Raw genomic sequence first — 15,713 nt, forward strand, 5'->3', positions numbered from 1 at the left:
TAGCCCCCATATAACGGTACCCCCTATATTCGGTATTTAGATGATTTTGGCTACATTAATAAACAGATTTTTCTTCATGTTTCGCATTTAAATATTGTAATAACTTATGACAAAAGTTGCCTATGCAGGCCCACGTCGTCGTATGGGCATTCGGAATTTTTAAGATTTTAACAGAACAGAATTTTTAACGGATTTTATTTATTTATTTATTTTATTTTATTTATTTTTTTTTTTTTGAAATTGCCAAATTTGTGCCAAATGGTGAAGGGTATTGAAAGTTCGGCCCAGGCCGGAACTTACAGCTTCTTTACTTGTTTGATATAAAATTTCACTGCAGGGCAATGTGAACATATTTTTTGCATAATAATAGAAAAAATCGCCGTTGTACTTGACAAAACGCCATCACCTTTGGAAACGGTTCAGGTCGCTGTTCCTTAACGCAAAAACCACGTTAGATAATATATTCGTATATTTCATGTTTCCTAAAATTGCAAAATGTAGAATACTTTATGTATGTATACTGTTTGGTTTCATCTTGAAAGGGATGTTGCCTTTTCCACGATTTTCTAGCGATTGCTTGAAGTTTTGAGAGATTAGGACCAACAGCTAACAACTATACATTCAGGGGTATGATGTGAAAGCATTAAAATTAAATATTTTAAGAACTATTCGTCTACATTTTCAATTAAATAATCCAAATTCCAAAAATGTATATATTTGAAATTAAAATAATTTATTGAAAATTAATTATTTTGTTTACATTTTTGGACTCATAACTCTGACACTTGTATTCCGTACAAAAACAAATTTGTATGTGGTTGTTGTTACGATTGTTGTACAACAACACTTGCTGTTACCTGAATTTTTCTACCATGGCTACATCTTTTGTTTTTATATACGGAAACTACAGGAAACTGCAATTAAATTTTTGTGTAGTTGTTTACTGTTAGCCTAATACCACTGCAAAGGCGTTGTGGGTCAATGCTTTTTAATAAAATCATATCCCAATCTAAACCGATTTCCATATAATTTGACAAAATGTACTTTTTCACCAAATTCCGTCACTTTTATTGAATTTCCATATTTCATTGAAATTGGAGGTACATCATGTACATGTTTGGTGCATCAAATATGTGAAATCGGTTGAGATTATTGTGGGAGCTATATCCAAATCTTAAAATTTATTATTGGTCTTCATTGGAATCGGACATACATATCGCGTTGGGTTCATCAAATATGTAAAATCGGCCGGCAATAAGCTATATTCAAATCTGAACCGATTTCAATATAAGTTGGCAAATTAATTTTCTAATCAAATCCCGTCACTCATTCCAAATTTCATTAATATCATGTTTGGTGCATCAAATAAACGAAATCGGTCGAAATATACATAGGAGCTATATCCAAATCTCATTATTTTTTAAATTTTTTTCCAAATTCCGTTACGTAATCAATCAATAGATATGTGCATTAAAAATCTAAATTTTCTAATTTTTTTTATCTCAACTTCCAAGTGGAATTTCAAAAATTTATATAGCCTTTATTTTCAGGCGATGTTGTAGTATAGTTAGAAATTTTCAGGAAAATCTGTTCAGCAGTTTTCGAGTCCATAAATTACAAACATACAAACATTTTCCTCTTTTATAGATATATATGCACAGAAATAAGAAATGAGAGCCTGTTTTTTATTTATTCCATGAAATTTAACAAGGTTAGGTTAGGAAAGTGCAGGTATGGATCATGGTACAATAAAAAGTTAAGGTAGAGCTACCAGCTGATTACAAATTTCTAATTGTGCCCGACTTCTGCCAATTTTGTGTATGCATTTATTGTTTTGAAAAATATAAACAAAATATTTTCAAAACCAAAGATTGGAAGACACGTAGATTGCGGCTCGCGCATTAAAGCTATTAACAAGCGGCTCCAGTATGGTCCGCCAACGTCAGTGCTACGCAGTGGAAAAATTTTCAGTCCTGCCAGAATGCCGCCCTTAGAACCGCAACAGGGTGCCTTCTCATGACACCTGTCGATCACCTACATGAGGAGGCGAAGATCTTACCGGTGCGAGAGCATTACAAAATGCTGTCAATGCAATACCTGCTTGGGTGTTATAGACAAAGACATCCAAATCACCATCTTGTGGATAGGCAACCTCCCCCCAGGCACGTTAGGAAAGACCTTCATGATCTAGAGAGAGAGGTACAGAGGTATAAGAGAGAGTCTCTAGATCAACAGGCCTATCAAGCGGGACTGAATAGTATTCACTCTAATGCGGTCTCAGAAGCCATTGAAGGATATAGAGTGAATACTGTGCTGGGAGACCATCCCCCTCCCGTCGCAGCTGAAGAACGAGAGCTGCCCCTACAAACCCGAGTAGTCTTGGCTCAATTACGATCCGGAAGGTGCAGCCGCCTAAATTCCTACTGGACCCGGATCAACGGCGACGTGCAGAACATCTGCCCAGCATGTGGCACAGGCCCACATGACACGCTGCACTTATTTCGCTGCCCAGCCAAGCCTACTCACCTAACTCCAGTCTCGTTATGGACACAACCCATACAGGTTGCATCCTTTTTGAGACTGGACTTAGAGGCAGAACCTGATTGAACTGAGTCAGAAAATTGAAACCGAACGAACACAGATGTTTGAGCTGCTACAACAACAACAACAAGTTTAGCCATGAAATTGAAAGATTGAACAATTTGAATCATATTTTTGAGAGAGGCATTTCATTCATTTTTCGCGATAATTAACTCATTGTAAAAACCAGTAAAGAAAGTCTTAAAGTCGGGCGGGCCGACTTTATGATACCCTACACCACTTTGCTAATTAAGTAGAGCTCCACATAACAATTTAAAGTTTTTATGGGAGAATTTAATCATACACTCTATGATTAGAATTATAATTTAAAGTTCAAAGGACTAAATATGCCGAAGCATTTGTATCTTTTAAATTCGAAATTGTATTGCCCATTTGGTGCACAATTAATTTGAAATCGGATAAAGATATATATGGGAGCTATATCCAAATCTGAACCGATCTCTATAAAATTTGGCAAAGATATTTCTGAGCTGTATTTGATATATTTCCCTGAATATCGTTGTTACGGAGTGCATATTACGGTTGAGGGTAACAAATATAACAAATCGGATGAATAATATATATGAAAGCTATAGCTATATCTGAACCGATCTTCACCAAATTTGGCATACTAGCTTCTAGACTCAATTCGTTCGTAAGTGCCAAATTCCATCCCATTTGAACATATATTAGACGTTTGGTGCACAATAAAAGGTAAATCGGACGAAGTTATATATGGGAGCTATATCCAAATCTGAACCGATCTCGATAAAATTTAGCAAATGTATTTCTGAGCTGTATTTGATATATTTCCCCAAATATTGTTGTTGCATAGTGCATATTACGGCGGCGGTGGACAAAAATAACAAATCGGATTAACAATATATATGGGAGCTATAGCTATATCTGAACCGATTTCGATCAAATTTGGCATACATATTTTCAGGCCTAATTTGGGTGTATGTGCAAAATTCCATACAATTCGGGCTGATATTACACGTTTGGTGCACAATAAAAAGCAAATCGGATGAAGATATGTATGGGAGCTATATCTAAATTTTGACCGATTATCTCCAATTTCAATAGGGTTCGTCCTTGGGTCAAACAAAAGATCTGTGCAAAATTTCAACTGGATCGGGCAATAAATGCGACCTGTACTTTGTTTACAAAAATACATGGACAGACGGACAGACGGACGGACGGACATGCATAAATCGATTCAGAATGTGATTCTATGCAGATCATCAAAAGGAACTATGGGTCTATCTCGTTTCCTTCTGCCTGTTACAAACAAATGCACAAAGACATAATACCCTGACCACCTTGTGGTGTAGGGTATAATGAGGGAAAAATGAGGAAGCGGGCATAGCCTCAGGGCGGCATTTCTATAGTTTTACGAAGCTGTTCTACCTCCTTATTGTATTAATTTTAACATGTTCAGTTACTGCAGGTTTTGAAAAACAATTTAAAGATTGTAGGAGTATATCTAAATGTATCCATAAAATGTTAATGTTTTTACTAGTGGTCTGTTACAAAACTGCTAAAATCTAAAAGTTTTTACTACGACAACAGATTTTCTCTTTATGATATGTGATTAATGCAAATGTTTTTCATTCTTGCAGTTCTGGAACAGACCAATATTTATATGAGATTTACCCAAAAACGTGGGGCTTACAACATTTCAAAGTTGAATATTTTCAACATTGACAATTTAACAATTTCTTATTTTGTATGCCAAGATGTTGTCCAATTTGAAAACAATTGTAAACATATAATTGCATGACTTTACCTTCTAAATATTACCATGTTAAACACTCATCATCCATTAACATTTGGTAACAATTATTACCAAATTGAAATAAACAGACACACTTAATGTACGCTGTGTCAAGACTGGACGTTCCCATAACATAAGCGCCGCATTTATTTAGGTTAACAGCATTGGCGTATGTAAACAGCTGTTCGCCGGCTGTGTTTAGAATTCTTTTGTAATCACTTAAGGAAAATAGGAAAATATTTCAATAGCTTTATAAAATTATTTAAACTATGCAAAATGGCCCTGATGCAGAGAGTACTGAAAGAAGTAGTGAACAAATCGTTGAAGGTATGCTGCTGTTACATTTTTTCCAAATGCATTTATTCAGTTTTCAACCCATTTGCAGGTTTCAGTATCCACACGTTTTTCGAGTTACAATTCATCGGATAAAGTGCAGGCTTTGGAGGAATATCCAGAAGTTGAAATATTGAGCAATCCTCCAGAATGGAAATATGTAGAGCGCCTGCTGCCCAAGCCAGTTATACCTAAAGTGGCCCAAAAATCGGAATATCCATCAGGTTGGAAACCACAGTCGGTGGGCTTAAAGGATGTGGACAAATTGGAATACTATGTGGCGCGATCACGTAATCATATGGTGCCAGTTTATTTGGAAACTACCTTCAGGGGACAGCGCAGAGTGACAGTAGTTAAACACGTGCAAGGAAATGTCTGGCAATTGGAAAAGGAACTAAAAACCATTGTGGAAAAGGAACGTAATGGTAAACTGTGTGCCACCCGTGTCAACGAAATGAGTGGACAAATTCGCATACACGGTGATTATGTCGATGTTGTAAGAGAGTATCTGAAATCGAAGGGCTATTAATTGTTTAAAAAATAAAATCCTGTTGATTTCTTAAATTTTCCGCAAAATTAGAAAATTGATTTATTTGTTGAAACTTAAAAACTACAACTAGAAACCAAATAAAGTTCCCTTCTGGGCGAAGCATATAGGAAGCAGGAAATATGTAAATGTCTATATACTATGAAGAGTTTAGGGTCATGTCGCGGAGGCCGCTGACACGGGCCCTGGCAATGTCGAGCGCTTTAGAGCTTTCCTTATAGTAGTCCAGTCTTCTAAAATATCTTCTTCGTGTAGCATATACACAATGAAGGGTCCTGTGACGGTAACAGCTTTCTTTCGGGCAGGCCCTCGAACCTTGCTGTGGCGTTTGTCATTACCCCAGTCATCCCAGGAGATATCCACATTGTGTCTGTCCTCTTCGAGACGTCTTATTTTCTCCATTAAGTCATCGTAAATTTGATCTAAAGCCAACTGTTTTTCACTCTAATAAGAAAACAAAAAGGATTGGTCTTGGAGGGTATTTGTAACTTTCTCAGTGCACTTTTCGATTACCTCAAAGTTTTGTAAAGCTGCTTGCTCTTCGCTGAGAAATTTATGTTCTATATTTTCTAAACGATATCGCCTCAATATTTCTGCCACTTCTATACGATTCTTATAGACTTTGTCTAGTTCCTTTAGAGGTTGTAAGTACTCTTCTGAACGCCCGTTACGCACCTCAGCTGATTGGCGTTCAATTTGGTTAATACGTTCGGTATAGTATTGCTCGCGCAACTGATTAAATTGCTTTTCCAAGTGATCTGAAAGAGAGTAAAACCTTTATTTTATCTGTTTGCCCAGTATGTCTGTAAGAGGTACCTACCCAAGATTTCTAGACATTCCGATCGCCTCCTTTCTATTTCATTAACATCCATTTCGGATGAATCGTCGGAGTCAATTTCATTTGCTTCCTCATCGCTGGATTCGTGACCTTGGCTGGAATTGGAATGCTCTGACTCCGCACCACCTGAGACGTCACCGTCAGACTCGCCGCCACCATTTTTCACAGGCATTTTACTTGCTTATTTTTTGTACCCTGGGGAAAGTAATACGAACACTCCGCAGACCAATGCAAAACAAATTATATTTCTATTTGTAATGTAGATATTTTCGACTTTTATTTAATAAACAAACGCTATATACATATTTATTTTATTTTAGCTCTAGGGCAGAGAGCGAAGCCGAGGTGAAATTCTCGGCGGCGGTGCTTAAGCCCACAAAGTCGGTGGCGGGTAAAAGTCGACTGCAGCCGAAAGATAATCGGCGGCGGCTAAAGCAATAGACGGCTACAGTCGACGACTTTAACTTTATTTAAAATACAAATTGAAATATAATAATAACAATAAAAATAACAAAAATAATATACTAATTTGATAAAAAAAATGGTTCGACGGCCGCCTTGTTATCATGAACAAACAATTGTATCTCTTTGCCTTAACACCATTCTTTAAAAAAATAGTTTTTAATATTTCGTTGGCACATTTTATAAATCGCTGTTAATACTTTTCTTATTTTTAAGGAACAAGCAAAAACACAATGACTTTTTTGCAAACCATATGGCTGCCACTCCATCAAAATTCATAAGTTACAAAAGGTGGCCAAAGGAATAGAAAATAAATGCAAAAAGACATAATACCCTTACCACAATGAGGTGTAGGGTATAATTAATATTCATAGGACTAATATTTGAGTTCATATTATCACTTATTGTCCAATAGTGTGTATTCGACTAAAGGAAAAGTAAGTTTATTAATCGATGACCGATGAGAGCCGCATACATCGGCGGCGGCTGTGCGCCGACTGTGAGCCTAACACATTGACTAAAAGAGCGCGGAACTAGCTACAAAATTTGAAACATTGTTGAGAATGATGAAAAGAATGTAAGGTGGTTTACACATCATTGAACAAAAGGGTGCAGGCTTCCCATTACCTATCCCTATTTAGCTCGAATTTGTATTGATTGTAACACTGCCTTTACACGGTGACATTTTTTAACCATGCCATTTTTGTTTGTTGGTAAAAGGTGTAGAGAGACAAGGATAGAAGAAAAAATGGCACGATGAGCCACCGCACAGGGTTTCATGCCATTTTCTTTGCATTTCTCTTTTTGCTTCTTCCAAATTTTTTATGATTTTGACATTTCATATCGCTTCTTTATTGTAATTTTTAATGCGTTTCTTTTATTGTGATGTTTTTAGTGATTGAATTATATGAAAATTAATTGGAAGTATTAAAAAGTAAAAAAAGAAAGTTAAAATAAAAGTTAATAATGCAATATTTAACACCTCAATAACTTTTTCCATCATTTCTTCTTTAGATTCACACACTTAATTTTAAATCACTTCTTTATAAATATCTGTTACAAACAATTAGCTCTATACGAAATACTGAATAAAATAAAATGTCAGAAAAAATGCCAAGCACTATTATCGTAAAATGCCACCGTGTAAAGGCGCGAAGATTTACGCAGAAATTTTAAAAGAGAATTGATAAAAATGCCAGCTAAAAATTGCACCGTGTAAAGGCGGTGTAAATGTCAACATTTGAGAGTAGCTAAGTTGTTGTCGATATATAATAAGACAGTGTAATAACAGGGTGATTCAAAGAAATGAGTTTAATTTTAATGAAATGTGACTTCACATCTAGATGGCAGTAAAGTAAACATAGTAGAGTTCACACTGGCTGATATGTACACCTTTTAAAAGACGGGAAAATATTACAGAAATGAAAAATTAGTTTTATTAAAAAATACTGAATTTTTTCTAAGGGAAACTTTACACGTCTCTTAACCGAAGACATGAAGATTGAAGATATTTAGATTATTGCTGTTTCCATGGCATATATTAAAACAGCCAGAAACTTGTAAGCATGTCAAGATATTAGAAAGACAACCGATTTTTCCTTATATGATATCGAACAAATGCAAAACATGTAGTTTTTTTGTAGATTCTGTCACGGAACAATAATTTGAAGTAATCTGAATGAAAACATTAAAACTAGTTAATAATCTTTTGGAAAAATTTGAATCGGTTATCGGGGTTATGAATGAAAATATTGAAGCCACTTTAATTTAAAATGTTAACAACATCAATTTGGGGCTATTTGCTAGTTGAAAACTGTTCGATACTGAAATGTAGTTGTACATTACAACTTTGGCAAAATGTTTGCGTTATACCCTTAAACTGTCGAGAAAACCAAATCAAAATAACAATTTTGATAGTGTAGAATTAGTTCTTTAATGGTCTCAGTAACTCAAAGTTGCTTTACTCTGCTCATTTCTTTACTCGCTTTCATTTAACACTTTGTGGGCTATAATGAAATATCATTTCTTGGTATTATGTAATAACCTGTACAGGATATTTGAATTTACATTGTAAGTATATTTTGTATTGATAGACATAAATGAATGCCATGTGGGCACTCAAAGTACAAATGAGACATTCCACATTTTCACGACATGAGAAAAGAACAAATGATTGTTGTTTTGTAGAATGTGTTCACTAAATCAACACGATGTACAATTTGTATATCACGCATTCGGGGAGAGAAATGACATTAATTACATACATTTGTTTTTTATCGCATTACATTGTTTTATAACCGAACATAAATGACCGAGTATTATTGAGACAAAAATATAAATATATGTATATGCGTTTACAAGCATACACACGGACAAATGTTGAATACATTGTCAATTGTCTTGTGAATTATATTCTACTAGCCTATAATTTAAATAAACGGTTGTTAAGCACCAAATGATTAAGGATGTACTTAATTCATTTCGAATTTTATTGTTAATTATTGGATTGGATTTGGAAAGAAATTTCCGGAAATTTTTTTTTTGGAATGGAAATAAATTATATGTCAAGGTAAAGAAGAAAATACAAAATAAATATTTTGTATACAAATAAATAAATGAGAATATAATAGGAATGTCATTCGGGTATATAGAGGAAATAATAGATTCATTGATGTTTTGCTATTATAAAAATAACGTTTATTTATTGGTTAAGAACCACCAATACCAATCGGCACCCTTGCTTCTTGTCTGAGTATGTTCTCCCTGGGAGTTATTTACAAATACCACATCTTTTGAAATAATGAAATAACTACCGTGTCCCACATGAATATCAATATTATTCCTATTGAACAATACCAATTGAATTTGCAACTCGTTTTTAAAAAAAAGTCCTAAAATAATGGGTAAAATGCCTAAATGCATCTTCCACTAAAATTGTATATCTTCATGGTACAATTATTAGAAGGTAGTAGTAAGCCTCAGCTATTTGTTTCCAAAGTAAATGTTAGAATACATAAAACGTTTTTTTGACTAGCTTAAGTCAACGGCTGGCTTCTTCGCAGAGGACGCTGCTTTGTTCTTTTCCGAAGAAGCCAACCGATGATTTGAGCCAGCTTAAGTCGATTTAACGATGTCCGTCTGTCTGAGTGCCTGTCTGTCTATTGTAATCACGGTGTCGTTGGAACGGATTGAGATAGAAGGCAGAAGGATATTTTGCCAGTAGGCTGGATAAGTTCGCAAATGGTCAATGCCGGTCTACGTTTTCGTATAGCCCCCATATAACGGTGATTTTAGACACATTTTTTAATGGAATTGTCTGAAATTCTACACAAGAAGTTCCTTTTGGTTGCTATACCCTCTGGGGGAAAATAGTCTATATAGCTCTCCGGTATCATATAGCACCCAAACAACAATGATTTTAGCCACATTTTCCAATGGAATTGTCTAAAAATAAACACAAGGAGTTTCTTTTGATTGCTATACCCTCTGAAAGAGAATTGTCTATATGGTCCACGATATCATATAGCACCCATATAACGTTACCTCCCTATATTCGGTATTTTAATGATTTTCAGCTACATTTTCAATGGAATTGTCTAAAAATCGATACTAGAAGTTCCTTTCAAGAACTTTACTCCCAGGAAAAGGAATGTCTATATAGGTCCACGATATCATATACAACGGTACCTGCCAATATTCGCTATTTCGAGGATTGTAGCCACGTTTTTCAACGTAGTTGTTTCAAATTTCGCATTTAGAGTTCTAATGGAAACTACAGTCTTTGACAGAAAATTGTATATGCCGGTCCAGGTCTTCGTATAGGCCCCATATATCAGTACCTCCTTATATTTGGTATTTTGATGATTTTAGTTACATTATTCACCGGATTGTTTTTTCAATTTTCATATTTGAATATTGTAACAAAAGTTGCCTATGCAAATCCACGTCTTCGTTTATATCCCAATATATCGGCTATATTCGGTATTTTTAAGATTTTAACAGCAGTATTTTGTATTTTGAAAATTACAAAATTCGTTGGAGGGTATTCAAAGTTGGACTCGGCCGAACTTACTGTTTTTTTACTTCTTGTAATTTTTTTTTTGTGTTGCACAGTGAATCCAAAAACTATATGCCGAGTTGTACAAAAGTTTCATTTCTTTCCCCCAAACTGTTGAGCCCGAACGGGAAGTTAAGATTGAAACAATTGGATAAGCTGTCAAAATGAAGGCAATTTATAAAACTTAAACAAAAAATCTCACAGTATGAGGTTTTATACCCTCCATCATAGTATGGAGGGTATATTAAGTTTGTCATTCCGTTTGTAACACCTCGCAATATATAGATTTTAGACCCCACAGAGTATATATATTCTTGATCAGCATAAAATTCTATGTCGATTAAGCGATCCGTCCATCTGTGGAAATCACATTAGCTTCCGAGCGAAATGAAGTAGATTGATAAAATTTTACTCAAATGTATATTATGTCTGCAGGACTTTTGGTATTGGAAATGGGCCAACTAGGCCCACCTGCCGATATTCGGTATTTTGATGATTTTAGCGACACTATTCACCGGATTTGTTAAAAATTTGGTATTTGAAGTCCTATGACAGAAATTGTTTGTGCAGGTCCACGTCTTCGTATAGCCCCCATATAACAGTACCTCGCAATATTCGCTATTTTCAGGATTGTAGCCACGTTATTCAACGTAGTTGTTTCAAATTTCGTATTTAGAGTTCCAATGGAAACTACAGTCTTTGACAAAAAATTGTCTATGCAGGTCCATGTCTTCGTATAGCCCCCATATAACGGTACCCCCCGGATATTCGGTACTTTGTTGATTTTAGCAACATTATTCACCGAATTTGTTTCAAATTGTGTATTTGGAGTTCGTAATGGATACTACAACATATGACAGAAAATTGTCTGTGCAAGTCCACGTTTTGGTATAACTCCCATATAAATAGTACCTCTCTATATTGATGATTTTAGCTACATTATTCATCGATTTTTTCAAGTTTTGCATTTGAATGTTGTAATGAAAAGTTGCCTATGCAGGTCTACGTCGTGGTTTAGACCCATGGTAGAAGAATATAGGTAGACGCGTCGACACAGCTGCTGGGACAATGAACTGTCAAACCAATTTTGGAATTGAAAATGTTCAATGAAAAATTTTTTAAATTTGTGATAATTGTTGAAAAATGCGAATTGTAATAGCCTCCGAATGACGTAGTATGAGAAAACATATAAAAAAACTACTCATATTTAAAAAAAAAACGTTTAAAATTTTTTACATATCAATGGTTCCAAGCGTTGATGCATCTACCTGTATTCTTCTGTCATGTTTAGACCTAATATGTCGGCTATATTTGGTATTTTTAAGATTTTAACAGAATTTTTACCGGATTTTATTTTTTGAAAATTGCCAAATTCGTTCCAAATGGTGGAGGGTATTCAAAGGCCCGGCCGAACTTTCAGCTTTTTTACTTGTCTTCAATCACAATGGTAGTTCGTTGCACTTGCAGTACCGGTTAAATGGACCTTGGGCCCTGCCATAGAACTGATTTTATCGTACTTGACCCTTAAGCTAGGCAATTATATGTGGAGGCGTAAATCGTTGATATATTTTCGCAATAATAAGGCTAATAGTACTGCAAACAAACCATTATCCGTTAACCCCGTTAATGTATCAATCACGGTTAATTGCTGCAACAAATTTACGTGCAAACGCATTATAAATCGCGTTAAAAAATTTTTTACACGCAGACATAGATTTGTCTTTATAGGTCCACAATATCGTATATCCCCCATATCGCACCTTTCTATATTAGATATTTTAAAGATTTTAAAAGAATTTTTAATGGATTTTATTTTTTTTTTTTGAAAATTTTCTAATTCGTTCCAAATGGTGGACTTACTGCTTTTTTACTTGTTTATCATCATGTTCCGTATGGTGGTTCTGTATAGTGGATATCTAAGAAAAAAAGGAAAATATTCTATCAAGTTTAATGGAGCTGCAACAACTTTTGTGCTTTTCTTGTATTCTGTTATGCCCATTTCATTGTTTTTTATTCATTAAAAATGAAAGTATTTTTTTACCTCGGGGACATAGACAATAATTGCCGATTGACAATAGTAATCCTGTCAACATAATCGTGATATTCAATTATTAACAAAAAGTTATGTGGGCATAAACCGATTAAAAACTTTCGCCAGACTATCTGCCAAATGGGGTTAGATAAAAACGTGTAACATTGCGAATAAATTATTTGTCATTTGTTTTATTGCCGTAGGTTATTTTAGCTCGAATGTCAGCTATGTACAAACATACAAGCTACTTGAAATTGAAGCGAACGATTCTGTCTGATTATAGCCTTTGCTATTCAAAGGAGAATCCAGAAAATGTTATTCAAGTTTTGTTTTAGTATAAACGCCCCTTAAAATTCCGTTTCTTCAAATCTGTTTGAGAATGAATGTAAGGGTGTAACGAAAAATTGCTGTAGAAGCATGTATTTGTAGATTGTGCATTGTATTTAAAATAGGTCTCCCATTTGCTATGCTGATGTAGAGGGTTTTTTTGCTACTACTGCAAATTCTGTAATTTAGGGAAATGTTAGTCTTTAGCGTCGTTTAGTGATAAACAAGTAAAAAAGAAGCCAGGCCGAACTATTTATACGCAATTCCATTAAAAAATGAGGCTAAAATTTTCAAAAAGCGGATATCGGGAGAAACCGTTATATAAGGGATATATGATATCGTAGACCTATATAGGCAAATCTCCTCCAGAGGGCAATGTATTCACAGGGAACTCCTTTGTAGATTTTAAAACAATTCCATTGAAAATTTTGGATGAAATTATCAAAATACCGAATATTGAGGGGTAAAGTTATATCGGGACTTGTGAAAAAAAAATAATAATGGGGGGGGGGGTGGGGGTACGGTATATTGTGGACCTATGTAGACAATTCTCTTTCAGGGGGCGAGGTACTAACAACTTGTGCAGAATTTCAGACAAAATCATCAAAGTACCAAATATTGGCGGGGTACCGTAATATGGATGCTATGCGATATCGTGGATATCGTACTCACATGGAACTCCTTGTGAGGATTTCAAGCAATTCCATTGAAAATGTGTCTAAAATCATCAAAATTCCGAATATCGGGGGTACCGTTATATTGGGGCTATACGTTATCGTGGACCGATATAGCCTATCTTCGGACTTGACCTGCCTGTAGACAAAATTTAAGCTTCCTATCTTAATTAGTTTTCACTGCAGCGTGATTACAACAGAAGAACAGATGGACAGGGTCTAAAATTATTATTTCGATGAGTTCCATACTATGTATGGTGGAGTGTAAAAAAAATGACAATTTAGATCAGCGAAGTGTATCTGAATTCTGCCCAAACTTTAATATAATTTTTGAAGAAATAAAATTATGGGTCTAAATTGAACTCAGTAAACATATTCTTTTACGACGAAGCCAGCCGATGATTTAAGCCAATCAAACAAGCGTCTTATGTATTCTCTTAATGCTTTCATATATTTCTTCTCCATGAACAGTTGTCAACAGCAGGTACGAATCTTCACTTCAAAGTGGTACCATTTTGTATTATGGGAACGGAAATTGCAATATGTTCAGCTCTCGAGCCATTTTTCGGTCACTCTGACGCGGGTTTCGATCAAGTCGCTTCTTTACTTTTCGAACTATTTCTGCTGATGTTGCTGTTTTCTTCCGTCCACTTCCTTGACGTCGGGCAATGCTACCAGTATCACGGTAACGAGCGATGGTACGAGACACACAAGATTTATTCACATTTAAATGCTGGAGTGCTCTAACGATAGCCACTTGTGGTTTTCCAGCCAAATATAAAGAAATCACAATATCAGGCTTGAATTCCATCACAAATAACTTTTTTTTCTGGAAAATCATCACAAAAATTCTTTTTTGTAAATAATAATTTTAACAGCTGTCGGACGGGTGGCTTTTTTGCACAGATCTCTCTTTTGTCTGCAGACAGGTCAAGTTCGAAGATGGGCTATATCGGTCCACGATATCGTATAGCCCCCATATAATGGTACCCCGATATTCGGTATTTTGATGATTTTAGACACATTTTCCAATGGAATCATCTGAAAATCCACACAAGGAGTTCCTTGTGAGTACTTTACCCCCAGACATAGATTTGTCTATATAGGTCCACAATATCGTATATCCCCCCATATATCGGCACCTTCCGATTTTCTAATTCGTTCCAAATAGTGGAGGGTATTCAAAGTTCAGCCCGGCCGAACTTACTGCGTTTTTACTTGTGACTGTTAGAATTTTAGACCAACACATTCACACACATAGCGTGTTTATTGCATCAAATATACCAAATCGGCAGAAAAATTTATATCAGAACTATATCCAAATATATCAGTATAATTTGACAAATTTATTTGTAGACCAAATTCCAGATTTTATTGAAATCAGATATCAGCCGAAAATATGTATAGGAACTATATCCTAATCTGAACCGATTTCAACATACATATCGTGATTGGCACATAAAATACAAAAGTCGGACGATAATATATAAATCTAAATCTGAACCGATTTAAATATAATAAATCAAATAAATTTTTAGACCAAATACCATCACATATTCCGAATTTCATTGAAACTGGAGTTTCATAGCGCGTTTGGTGCATCAAATACATGCAATGGGATGAAAATATATATGGGAGCTATATCCAAATCTGAACCAATTTCATTATATAATTTCCAACATTTTTTACCAAATTCCATCACACATTCCACATTTCATTGAAACTGGAGATAGGGTGTTTCGTGTATCAAATACATAAAATCGGAGGAATATTTAAATGGGAGCTTGGAAAACTTATTTTGATATCAAATTCCGTTTCAAATCGGGAATTTAATTGGAATAGGAGATACATAGCGTGGTTGGCGCACCAAATACATAACAAATTTATTTTTTTACCAAATTCATTCACACATTTCAAATTTGAAGACTGGATCTATAACCGATCAAAAGATATTTGCATACAATATCTAAATTTGTTGGAAGCACCTTTGATTCTGATGCTAAAATTCCAGTTCCCAGTGGAATTTCAAAAATTTATATAGGCTATGTAACTTTCAGGCGATGCTTTAATATGTCTGAAAATTTCC

General features: G+C 35.0%; 2 protein-coding genes across 2 annotated transcripts; one reads left to right on the forward strand and one right to left on the reverse strand.

Moving 5' to 3' along the window:
- Positions 1-4,556: 4,556 nt before the first annotated feature.
- Positions 4,557-5,274, forward strand: LOC131804664 (large ribosomal subunit protein mL49-like). The gene is made up of 2 exons (XM_059127724.1): positions 4,557-4,684; positions 4,743-5,274. Exons 1-2 carry the CDS (start codon positions 4,634-4,636, stop codon positions 5,217-5,219), a joined length of 528 nt encoding a protein of 175 aa, XP_058983707.1. The 5' UTR covers positions 4,557-4,633; the 3' UTR covers positions 5,220-5,274.
- On the reverse strand, positions 5,246-6,433 carry LOC131804663 (breast cancer metastasis-suppressor 1-like protein). The gene is made up of 3 exons (XM_059127723.1): positions 6,058-6,433; positions 5,751-5,995; positions 5,246-5,681 (listed from the first exon to the last, which is right to left on the reverse strand). Exons 1-3 carry the CDS (start codon positions 6,245-6,247, stop codon positions 5,394-5,396), a joined length of 723 nt encoding a protein of 240 aa, XP_058983706.1. The 5' UTR covers positions 6,248-6,433; the 3' UTR covers positions 5,246-5,393.
- Between the last annotated feature and the right edge of the window lie 9,280 nt (positions 6,434-15,713).

This window comes from Musca domestica, unplaced genomic scaffold (assembly GCF_030504385.1).
Source record: "Musca domestica strain aabys unplaced genomic scaffold, Musca_domestica.polishedcontigs.V.1.1 47, whole genome shotgun sequence".
Classification (NCBI taxonomy): Eukaryota; Metazoa; Arthropoda; class Insecta; order Diptera; family Muscidae; genus Musca; species Musca domestica.

Coding starts and splice junctions, on each gene's coding strand:
- LOC131804664 (XM_059127724.1), top strand. CDS start 4,634: ATGGCCCTGATGCAGAGAGTACTGAAAGAAGTAGTGAACAAATCGTTG. Junction 4,685..4,742: donor TAGTGAACAAATCGTTGAAG/GTATGCTGCTGT, acceptor ACCCATTTGCAG/GTTTCAGTATCCACACGTTT.
- LOC131804663 (XM_059127723.1), bottom strand. CDS start 6,247: ATGCCTGTGAAAAATGGTGGCGGCGAGTCTGACGGTGACGTCTCAGGT. Junction 5,996..6,057: donor GGAATGTCTAGAAATCTTGG/GTAGGTACCTCT, acceptor ACTCTCTTTCAG/ATCACTTGGAAAAGCAATTT. Junction 5,682..5,750: donor CAGCTTTACAAAACTTTGAG/GTAATCGAAAAG, acceptor TTTTCTTATTAG/AGTGAAAAACAGTTGGCTTT.